At 59.9% G+C, this 11,469-nt stretch overlaps 1 protein-coding gene across 3 annotated transcripts; it reads left to right on the top strand.

The window, feature by feature from the left end:
- The first annotated feature begins 1,080 nt into the window (after positions 1–1,080).
- CDHR2 (cadherin related family member 2) lies at positions 1,081–11,225 on the top strand. 3 transcript variants are annotated; one of them, XM_048319852.1, is made up of 33 exons: positions 1,081–1,125; positions 1,414–1,479; positions 1,929–1,987; positions 2,341–2,406; positions 2,497–2,636; positions 2,844–2,897; positions 3,109–3,198; positions 3,751–3,840; positions 4,151–4,273; positions 4,350–4,493; positions 4,636–4,711; positions 4,908–5,014; positions 5,094–5,324; positions 5,412–5,567; positions 5,786–5,953; positions 6,222–6,283; positions 6,377–6,617; positions 6,717–6,953; positions 7,232–7,301; positions 7,389–8,003; positions 8,254–8,325; positions 8,601–8,650; positions 8,765–8,916; positions 9,107–9,209; positions 9,289–9,377; positions 9,567–9,641; positions 9,736–9,813; positions 9,893–9,953; positions 10,061–10,185; positions 10,346–10,459; positions 10,555–10,632; positions 10,736–10,796; positions 11,012–11,225. In XM_048319852.1, the coding sequence occupies exons 1-33, from the start codon at positions 1,091–1,093 to the stop codon at positions 11,126–11,128; spliced, it is 4,005 nt and encodes a 1,334-aa protein (XP_048175809.1). In that variant the 5' UTR covers positions 1,081–1,090; the 3' UTR covers positions 11,129–11,225. The 3 variants fall into 3 exon arrangements, with proteins under 3 accessions (XP_048175809.1, XP_048175808.1, XP_048175810.1); XM_048319851.1 differs by having other exon boundaries at positions 11,009–11,225; XM_048319853.1 differs by lacking the exon at positions 1,081–1,125 and having other exon boundaries at positions 1,388–1,479; positions 11,009–11,225.
- The last annotated feature ends 244 nt before the right edge of the window (positions 11,226–11,469 follow it).

Genomic DNA, 11,469 nt, shown 5'->3' with positions numbered 1-11,469 from the left:
GCGTCGATGGAACCGGCCGCGCCGCGCTGCCCACCCCCCCCCCCCCGCGCTGCGCCGATGGGCGCGCCCGCCGCCTCCTGCCGTAATGAGCCCAAGAGCGGCGCCGCTAAACCTCACAGCGGAGCTCTTCAGCCGTAATGCTCCGAGTGGCAGCGCAGTGAACGCCGCCCTGGGCTGAGTCGGGGACGATCACAGAAATCACAGAATCACAGAATTATTTAGGTTGGAAAACATCTCTGAGATCATGCAGCCCAACCTGTGACCCAACACCACCATGTCAACTAGACCCTGGCACTAAGTGCCACATCCAGTCTTTCCTTAAACACCTCCAGGGTGTAATTCCAGCACGTCCCTGGGCAGCCCATTCCAATGCCTGACAAACCTTTCCCTGAAGAAATTCTTCCTGACGTCCAACCTAATCCTTCACTGGTTGCCAGGGAGAACAGGTCGACTCCCACCTGGCTATAACCTCCTTTCAGGAAGTTGTGGATGTCTCGGGACAGCCCTGGGAGGTGTGAAAGTGCCCCAGGACAGCCAGGGGCAGTTTGCAAAAGAGTGTCCAGCACCAGCCCCAGGAGTCTCGGGGGAGGCATCCTGGGACAGCCCTGGGGGGCTCCAGGGGTAACCCCAGGCAGCTCGTGGGGTGTCTGTGAGGATGCTCTGGAGCAGCCTTTGCAGGAGCTGGGGTGACCCTGGAGCAGCTCTGGAGAGGTTCACTAAGGGGTGGTCACAGTCTGTCCCCTGTAGCCCCTTCTCTGGTGTAGGGTGAGATGGGAACCTCAGAGCAGGCTGAGTGTCTGGGGAGACTCCAGAGTTTCTCCAGTATCCAGGCCCTGTGGGTTCCCCAGGGAACAGGGCCACGGATGCAGGGGTCCAACAGGCTGGCCATGCCCCCCCCCACCACCACTTCCCAGCCCTTTTCTGCCTGAGCAGAGCTGGACAATCCAGCCTTGTCCTCAGCGGGTCTGAAGTAGGTCAGGGAGGCTGGACCAAGCCCCTGGGGAGGGGAGTGAGTGGCAGGGGGTGCAGAGGGCCCCAGGCACCTGCCCCAGTAGCCACACCACAAGGTTAGTGCCCACCCCCTGTCCTGATGGGACCCCAGTGTCCCCAGCCCAGGGGATGCAGGTCAATTCCCTAACCCCTCTTTGGTCTCCTGGGCTGGTTCAGGATCCCTCTGCATCCCTGCAGGCTCCACACCCCTTCTGGGAGCCAGGGTCCCATGGGAGCAGGTTGGGGTGGCTGAATCCTGAGGGACAGCACCCAGTATGGAGACCTGGGGACCTGGTTTTGGGAAGCAAGCCAAAAGCTCAGCTGGGTGGGAGCTGTGGGATGAGCACAATGAATAAGGAAGACAGGAGAGGGATTTCTCACCCCTTAATTGCAGTTAATGATTGATGAATGTGTTTACTGCAGGAGGCAAAGGTCTGGCAGTGTCAAGATGCAAGTGCAGAGGCAGCATCCCCGGGGACACAGCCACAGGTAAGGGATGTCGGCCCCTATCCCGGCCCCCACGGGCACCTTGCTCCCTGCGGGGGGAGGTGAGGGTGTCTGTCAGCTGTGGAGCTGCCCCCAAGCCCTGGCACAAGGAGGGAGACACTGTGGTCGTGCCGTGGATCGGACTCCAAGCACTGCTTGGGGAGGCCCTGTTGGGCACAAGCAACGGAGCCTCCAGCCATGCCCAGGGCAGGCTCCTGGGGTCCCCCAAGCCCACCCACAGTCTCCTCTACCTGGAGATCAACCCCGTCCTCCCCTCAGGGAGCCCATGCCCCGGCGTGCAGTGTGGAGCCTGGCGTTTGCTCACCAGCCCAGCTCAGCAGAGGGGACTGTCCCCACCAGCACCTCTCCTGCCCTGGTGGCTGCTCCCCAGGAGGGATTTGGGGGGCAACCCTCAGTCTCTCAGGCTCTTGTTCCCTGGTGTGTGCCCGCAGGCATCCTGGCAGGATGGCATGGCGCTCGTTGGTGCTGCTCCCCTTCCTCCTGGCAACAGGTAAGGACTCTTCTTGGCATCTGGTGTGGGTGGGCAGGAGGTGTTGGAGCTGCTTTCGACCCCCAACACTCTTTCTCAACTCCCTGGGGGAAGCTGTGACACCAAAACAGCTGCCTACCCCACTGGAGAGCCGGGCTGGGCTGTGGGGAGAGCATGGGGGCTGCAGCTGGAAGAGAAGTGCGGTCTGGAGGTGTGGGATCAGCGCAAGGATGTGAGGGCTGGGGGCTTCCCCTGCCTCCCATGGAGACCCAAACCACATCTGGGAGCTGGGGCTGGAGTGGAGGAGGTGCTGCCAGATGTGGGTCTGGGGTCTGCCGGGCTCAGTGATGGTGCTCAGCTCCTCTTCCCTGCAGTTTCAGGCAACACAGTCCCCATCTTCAACACGACCATCTTCTACGTGCCTGAGGACCTGGAGCTGGGTGAGTAGGGCGGTCTCGAGAAGGGCCTGGGGTGTCAGAGGAGTGATTGGGGGGTTCTTGGGCGGGGCCTGACACTGCCTGTGCCCCCAGGCCAGTTTGCTTTCCAGCTGGAGGCTTATGACCTAGACAATGACCCTCTCACCTACCAAATCGGAGGGACAGACGCCTTCTACTTCTCTGTCGACTCCAAATCAGGCAATGTGACACTGAGGAACTCCCTGGACCGTGAGGTGTGGGCAGAGGATGGGGGCAGATTTCTCTGCCTGAGTGGGAGTCTGGGGCTATGGGGATGGAGGGCAGAGCCTGTGGGTCACTCCCTGGTCCCAAAACCCAGCTCCTGGAGGGAGAGTTGTCTGGGAGGAGCATCCTACACAGAGGTTGGGGCTCAGCCATCCAAGGATTGAGCCCTGACCGAGTCCTGCCTTGTGTCACCTCAGCTCCAGGCCAGGCTCACCATCACCGCCAGAGTGTCTGATGGTGTAAATAATGAGGTGAGTGCTGGGGCAAGGGCTGGGTGGCTGCGGTGGGAAGGGAGCAGGGTCCCAGCCAGCGCCATAGACAAAGCTCAGTGGGAAGGCAGTTGGAATTGGGTGGGTGATGCTGGCTGGCTGGCCAGGGTGGGCATGGGGTGCCAGAACTGCATCCAGCTCTGCTGGCCGCCATCTCACACAGCCGTCCTGTGCCCTCTCTGACACCCGGTAGGTCTCCCAAAAGATGATCATCATCGTGGAGGACCGTAATGACAACGCCCCGGTCTTCCAGTTCCTGCCGTATAACGCCTTCATCCCCGAGGTACCTTCCTGGGACCTCCCAGCCCCCATGGGCAGCAGGGCAAGGGTGCCAGGTGGCTCCTGTGGCGTGGGGGTGCCAGCAGGGGGACAACAACGGGCTGGGAACTATATGACCCCACACCTGGGTGTGTGGTGATGCTGTGTCTGGGCGTGGGGTCACCGAGGGTGCAGCCAGCACCTGGGAGCACTCCGTGACAGGGCAATTCCCGATGGGAGCCTCTGTGTCACCCTGAGGCGCTGGAATATGGCTGGGACTCTGCCCTTGTAATGAGTTTCTGTTCAGGGTGTGCCCCAAGCTGCCTCTCAGCCCAGGACAGGGTGACACTGGATCAAGGTGTAGATGGGGTGTGGGGCTGAGTCCTACCCCCATCCAGCAACTCCAGGGCTGGCATGCAGCCCCTGCTCCCAGGGAGCCTCAGGGAGGGTAGCAAGGGGATTCAGGCTCGTCCCTGTGTGTCCCATGGCACTGGGCAGCAGGGCCAGAGCATCCCAGAGCAGGGCTGGCAGGGTCCGAGCCCAGCATCACCCCCTGCTCTGCCACCACCCTGCCCAGAACACGAGCCTGCACAGCATCATCTACACCGTGTTTGCCAACGACAGCGACACCGGGAACGCCTCCAAAGTCAGCTACGGCATCGAGGAGGTGAGCACAGAGCATTGTGGAGTGGGCCACACCATACCCAAACCCCACCCCTGGGCCACCCCTGTGGGGCTGAGGTGCTGGGGGACATGGCCAGGGCAGCCCCATGTCTCTGGGGGAGCAGGGATGTTTTGGGTCAGGACCCACCGGGCAATGGGTGCAAGGTGCTGAACAGTTGCAGGCCGGGGATGAGCCAGGTTGTAAGGGGTCCCCATGAGCCAAGCCTGGCAGAAGGATGGGGATTGAGCCCCCATCTCTTCTGGGACACCTCTGCTCCCTGCCTTGATGACACAGGCTGATGTCCGCTGCTCAGGTAATCCCAGACAACACAAAGAACCACCAGCTCTTCTACATCCTGCCCAATGGGAGTGTGGTTCTCAATGGCTCACTGGACTATGCCACGAACACGTTCTACCAGATCAAGATCCTCGCCAAGGTGGGGACCAGCCGGGCTATGGGTGCAGGGCTGCCAGGTAAGGGGCTGTGGGACTGACAGGTGCTTTGCTCCTCAGGACAGCGGGGGATTGCTGCACAACAACTGGATCGTCCAGCAGAGTTTTAATTACCTGTCCCTGACCATTGAAGACGTGCCCAACCTGGACCCACGGTTCCTCAATGAGCCCTACTCAGGCTCTGTGCCTGAGAACTGTGACCTGGTCAGGAGCCTGCCTGCCCCAGTGTCATGTCCCTGCCCCTGGCCCTCCCTGGGGCCTCTGACGCCCTGAAGTGTCTGGGCCACCAGGCCTGTGGGCAGTTGGAGATGTCATAGGTCCTGCTCTGATGGTCATGTCCCCACAGGGCACCACTGTGCTGACTGTCACCGCCATGGACCGAGACACAGGGGTGAATGATGAAATCTTGTACAGCATCACCAGTGAGTGATGGGGCAGAATGGGACAGGCGGGGGATGGCACGGTGGAATGAGCAGGAGGGGTGCTCAGGCAGCAAGGGGGACCCTGGAAACTGGTTCTGGGCACCCAAGCTCTGCCAGCCTGACCTACTGGAAGAGAGAGGGCCAGGCCTGCCTTTCCCAGTGGCTGCCACTGGTTCCTGCTGTCCCCTTGTCCTAGATGCCAGTGTTCCTTTTGTTATCAATGTCACAACGGGCACCATCGCTGTGAGTGAGCCCCTGGACCGTGAGCAGCTGCCAAGTGAGGAAGTGCTGCTGGAAGTCACGGTGAGTAGGAGGTAGCAAGGGGAACCCCATCCTCTTCCTCTCCCTGGGCCTCTCCAACCTGCTCTCTCCTCCTGCCCAGGCACGTGAGAAGAACCTGGATATCTACGGCAAGGAGGCCCAGACCAGCACCCTGGTGACAGTCTTGGTGACTGATGTCAATGACAACAAGCCCCAGTTCTACAACTGCTCCCTGTCCAGCTGCAACTTCTCTGCCAGTGCCCAGGACAACTTCACGGGCAACATCATAGAGCACTCCTCCTTCAGACTGCCTGTGTCCAACCTCAACATCATTGCCCACGACCCAGATAAGGTGGGAGTCCGTCCACAGGGCTGAGCTGTGGTGCAGGTGTCTGTCCTGGCTGCACCACTCACCCTCACTCTTGTCTCTCCCTGGCAGGGCATCAACAGCAGTTTTGAGCTGAGCCTGCAGGGTCCAAATGCCGCCGCCTTCTCTGTGTTCCCCACAACTATTGTGGGCTCAGGGGAAGTCCAGATCCTGGTGCAAAACTCATCCTTAGTGGACTATGAGATAAGCCATGTCATGGTGGTGCAGGTGGGACTTGTAGGGCTGGCCTGCTGTGGTGGGGGAGTTCCTGCTCCCTGCATGCACTGGGGCACATTGGGGCACAGCCCTTCTATTTTTGGGAGCCAACGCAGAACAGGGCTCTGCCCTGGCAGCTTGTGTGGTGCAGGGGAGCTGGGCTAGAGTGTGACAGGTCTCTCTAATGTCTGGGGACCCATGTGAGACACAGTCCCTTCTCAATCCTGCAGATCATTGCTAATGACACGGGGAACCCCACAGACTGCTGCTCCACGGCCACCGTGACCATTGACCTCATCGACACCAATGACCACAACCCTGAGTTCCCCCAGAGCACCTACAACCTGACTGTGATGGAGAACAGCCCTGACGGCACCATCATCTCCCCAAACATCACGGTCAGGCACTGAGCAGGGAGTGGGCACAGCTTACATCCCCAAGCAGGGCACTGGGCACACCTGGCACTTCTAGTACAGCTTGTGCTGAGGACACTGATCTCTTCATGTACACAGGAAGGAGTCAGGGCCAGTGGGTACTCAAGGATGGGACCCCTTTCCTACCAGGGCCACATTTTTTGGGGTGCTCATTGCCAGCAGCCACTGTCCCAGACTCATCACTGCTTTGAGGTCTGAAACAGATTCACAAGATGCTTCTTTCTGCTGTTAGGCCTATGATCCAGACAGCGGTATCCTGGGCCAGATCACCTACCAGCTGCTGCCAGAGAGCATGTACGTAAGGGCAGAGCCAGCCACAACCAGGGCATCATCCTGGAGAGGGGGCTCCAGGCCTGAGCCCCAGTGATGGCTCTGTGTATGCCACAGCCGTAAAATCTTCACCGTGAACGCCACAACGGGGGCACTGCTGGTGCACAACGGGAGCTTGCTGGACCGGGAGACTCGCTCCATCTACTACGCCAACCTCCAGGCCAAGGATGGGGGCAACCTGGTGGGCACTGCAGTGCTGGAGATCACTGTGCTGGATGCCAATGACATGGCGCCTGTCATCATTGGCTCCTACTTCATCTCGGTGGAAGAGGGGCAGAACGTTAGTACACAGATCCAGGTGGGTACCAACAGAGGTGGAGGGGTTGAGGGATTGTCAGAGAGCAGGGACTGTCCCTGGAGTGCCCGACAGCCCCATTTCAAATGCTGACCTTTTCAGGCCATCGACAACGACGAGCCTGACAGCCTCAACAGCAAATTGGGCTTCAAGATCTTGCCAGGACTGTTCAGCAACAACTTTACCATCGATGTAGACACAGGTGAGATGCACAGCAAGGAGCCGCTGGACCGCGAGGCCTTGGAAGATGAGCGTGGACAGATGGTGGTGGCAGTGATGGTGTATGACCACGGCGAGCCACAGCTGAGCACCATGGTGAACGTCACCATCACCGTGGGGGTGAGCCCTGGGCACAAGCAGGGACAAGCTGGGGCAGGCTGGGGCTTGGAACTGGGATGGATGGGCAGGGCAGGGATGTGGAATCCCTGGCTGTGGCAGAGGTGCTGTGTCTCCAGGCTTTCTGTGGGGGCAGAGTGCATAGTTGATGCAGGGAGGCAGGAGAGGGCTTGTGTAGCTCCTGCCTGTGGGCAGGCAGGTGCCCACACTCTTGTCCCCAGCCGGCTGTGGGGAACCCTGTTTCCTGAAAGGGCTGCAGCCATGGGCTTTGTCTCCTGCAGGACCTGAACGACAACATTCCCGTGTTCCTCAACCAGTCCTATGAGTACTCAGTCTTTGAAGACTCTCCAGGTAGAAGCTGCATGGCCAGTCTTGTGGGACCAGCAGTGGCCCTGAGTCAGTGCCCACTGCCCACTGCGTGTCTGTCTCCACCTGCAGGGTCCTTCGTGGGCGAGGTGAAGGCCACAGATGCCGACCGGACAGAGATCAATTCCCGCATTTCATTCCAACTTGAAAGAAGCACTGGCTCCAGCAACTTCTTGATCCGCTCATCCCGCCTGGGGCCGGGGAACTACAGCGGGCAGCTGTCTGTAGACCCTGACATGTCCCTGGACTATGACACCCTGCAGCAGAAATTCTTCACCTTGACAGTGCTGGCGGAGAACACGGCCGCAGACAACGCAGGGGACAAAGCCAACGTCTCAGTGATGGTCCACATCCTAGACATCAATGACGAGTCCCCCACCATCCTGCCAGACTCACTGCAGGACGTGTCAGTGGCTGAGAACGGGACGCAGCAGGGTCTGATCCACACGCTGAACGCCTTCGACCCTGACACCAACCACTCGCTGGTCTTCGAGGAGCTGGCGGTCACCTGCTTCAAGGGGGACAGCAGTGCTGAGGACGTGTGCTGGGACTGGTTCGTGCTGACACCCAACGGCACGGTGCTGGTGAACAGCTCAGACATCGACTACGAGGTGTGTGACAGGGTTCTGCTCACGCTGCGGGCTGAAGACCTGTACACTGAGAGGGGCAACCGCTACAGCCAGAACGGTACGGCCCCCACTGCCCGCTCCTTCCACCACCACTGGGCACGGCAGGTGCTGGGACCTGCCTCTCCCACCTCCCATGAGAAGCTGTGGGCAGCAGGGCAGGAGCTGGGTGGTTTGGCTATGGAGGGAAGGTGTCCCCAGCCCTTTTGATCTGAGCCTGCTGGGAGGACAGGGTTCCTACAGGAAGCAGAGGATGGTGCTGCAGGGCTGGTCTGTTGGTGATCGGAGCTCTGCTTTCGGGACCTTTGCAGAAACCCTGAGGATCATCATTATTGATGTGAATGACAACACGCCGGTCTTCGAGGCCATCTCAGAGACTTTTGGTGAGCAGCTGGGGTTGGCACATCACGTGGGCTCCTCACTGCATCCACACATGCCCTGCCACACTCACCAGCAGTGAGGATCTTCCCTGAGCCCAGGGCAGGGCTGTGAGCACTGGGGGGGCCAGGCTGGGGTTACTCAGTGCTTTCCATGAGGGCTGTGGGGCCAAGGGCAGCAGTGGGGGCTTAGAACCCTGGGGCTGTGTAGGCATGGGGTCTGCAGCAAGTCTGGCTGCTCACCAGCATGACTGCACCATCCGTCTGTCTGTTCCTGGCAGTGGTTGTCCCCGAAATCTCTCCTGAGAACCTGCAAGTGGCTACTGTGAAGGTGAGGAGCTGCCTACCTGTATCTGTCAGTCCATGGAGCCTTGTTCACCTGTCCCCACCATGGGCAGGCAGGGGCCATTCCCACCCGTGCTCCTGCCATGCTCTGTCCCTGCAGGCCACAGATGCTGACTCAGGGCAGGGGGGAATCATCACCTTCTCCATCATCAGTGTGGTGCTTGTGGAGGACAACGGGGCCAGTCGGCCCTTTGAGAACCTCTTCAAGGTGTCGACAACGCTCAACAAGGGCACCTACGTCGGGAGTATCCAGTGAGGTCATGGGTCTGGGCCAGGGTGGGGGATGCAACTGCTGCAGGGCCAGGGTGGGCTGGAAAGGGGACAAAGCCTTTCTGGAGTCCTGTCTGGACATGGAAGTAGGGTGGAGCTTGAGGGATGGCAGTGCCATCCTGGGGACATCCTGTGCAGCTCAGTGGGATCGCTGATGTCCCTGTCCTCACAGGGTGGCCAGCAACCTTGATGAATCACTGAAGGGGCAGTACAAGGTGACAGTGGAGGCTTACGACGGCCAGGAACCGGTGCACAGAGCACAGACTGTGCTGGATGTGAGTGTCACCCCCATCCCGCATCCCAGGCCGCCACACACTCGGCCCAGCCCCGCTCACCCCTGCTCCCCACACGCAGATCTTCACGGTGGATCAGAGCTACCGCGTTCGGCTCCAGTTCGTGACAATGGTGGAAGAAGTCCAGAGTAACTCCGAAAGTATTAAATTGTAAGGGGTGCTGGGCCGGGGCTAGGTGTGCACAGCTGGACTCACCAGCTGTGTCTCTCAGCTTCACGGACTGTGAACACAGTGGGCCAGGCAGGTCCCCACCAGAGCAGGGGCTCCATCTGCTTCCTGTGCCCATGAGCAGAACACCAGGATGTCCAGCCCAGCTTGCCCCATCTCTCTTGTTCCTAGGGCCTTGACCACCGTGACCAAGGCAGCAGTCTACGTGGTGGCCATCCGACGCCTTGAGGACACCGCTTACACCCAGTGAGTGGCGGTGAGGAAGGAGACATGGTGGTGGCATCAAGAGTGTCACCCTGGGGCAGGGCACCACACTCCCCCCATCTCTCTGACTCTGCAGGGTGGATGCCAAGTCAGTGATGGAGGCCTACTTCGTGTACAGCAATGGCACTGCCCTGGACGTCAACGACGTGAGCAGGTGAGTGCTGGGGCTGTACATGGGCACTGCCACGTGCTGGAAGCACCCCAGCTGCTCACACCTCTGCTTTCCTTGGCAGACTCATACTGTCTGACACGCTGGGCTTGGCTGAGCTGGTGAAACTGGGCCTAGCTGTCATTGTGAGTGAGGGAAGGCAAGGGGCACAGGGAGAGGGCAACAACCCCATTGGGGCTGGCTGGGAGCATCCACTGGCTGGAACTGTGCCCTCACCCCTGCTCTGTGCCAGGGCCCTGGGGAGGTGACAAAGCCCACCAAGGAGACGGAGCTGATTGGCATCATCGCAGGATTGGCAGCATTCCTGCTTATCTTCATACTTGTCATGACCCTGGTTTTGGTACTCACCACCAGGAGGTACAACACTGCCTGCATCCCCTCCTACCACCCCCCACCGCCCCCATCCTCACCAGCACCCCCAGACCCGTCCCCATCCTCCAACCCACTCCTGCCCACCCCATCCCACAGCCCAGCTCCCCCCTGCCCCTATCACCCACCCCATCCCTGGACTTCGCAGCTACAAGAGGAAGCTGAGTGCGATGAAGGCTCTGAAGGTGGCCACAACATTCAACCCTGCCACAGCACAGCAGGGAGCTGGCATCCCTGGGACCAACCAGTACAACGCCGAGGGGTGAGTGGGGGGCTCCTTGTAGCAGGTGGGGAGAGACCAGGCATGTCCACACATCCAGGGGCTGCAGTACTTACCTGCCACCCATCCCTGACCAGGGCCAACCCCATGCTGAACCGCCCGCTCGATCCCTCCCACGACCTGGGCTTCCACGAGGACTCCCTCTCTGTGACCAGGTGAGCTCTATGGGCAGGTCCCAAAGGCCACAGGCTGTCACCCTATGCCTCACTTCTCCAGTGCCTGGGTCCTCTTCTACCTCCCACCCTTCACTCTCCACAGCATGAATTCCCTGGATGAAAATACAGTAAATGCACCAGCGGATGACAACTTTGAGGTCGAGGTAAGTGTGCAAAGAACTGCCAGTGCTTGGCAGCTGTGAGTCCTGACAGAGCACCCTGCATCCTCTTCTCTCTGCTGTAGTCCCTAGAGCCTCACGGACACCTTGTGTCCTTTACTCTGCACCCCTCAACAGCCCTCAGCTCCTGGGAAGGATGGGTGTCCCTGCCCTACATCTCTGTCCCCATCCCTTCTGACCACGCTCTCCTCCTGCAGCAGGTCAAAATACAGCCAACAGACCCCACTGACAAGGAGGTGCTGGTGGCTGCCCTGAACCTGAAGGAGCCCACCAAAACAGCATACCTCAACACCACCTTCACCACCACAGACTTGTGAGCAGGCTCATGCCGTGCAGCGGGGCCAGAGCGGGACTCGGGCAGCTGCTTTGGTGGTGATATGCTCAGTGTCTGGCAATAAAACTGTTCCACAGGGATCACAGTGTCCTGTGGCCATCAGCCCATCTGCCTGGGGAGCTCAGTCAGCTTGGTGTCATCTCTCCCAGCATGAAGTGCTGGTTTTGGGCCAGCTGGTGCTGAAGGGGAGGTGTCACTGTGGGGCTCAGCCTGGCTTCTTGTCCCCAGGACCCTCTCCACCCCGGGGGAGGGAGGTGCAGGCAGCCCCATGCAGAGGTTTGTGCAAGGTTTTATTACCCAACATCCACATTGACAGATTGGTCC

The sequence above is a fragment of the Corvus hawaiiensis genome, chromosome 15 (assembly GCF_020740725.1).
Source record: "Corvus hawaiiensis isolate bCorHaw1 chromosome 15, bCorHaw1.pri.cur, whole genome shotgun sequence".
In the NCBI taxonomy this organism is placed as follows: Eukaryota; Metazoa; Chordata; class Aves; order Passeriformes; family Corvidae; genus Corvus; species Corvus hawaiiensis.
Note: the sequence above shows the minus strand (reverse complement) of the source record. Positions and strands in the feature narration are given on the sequence as shown.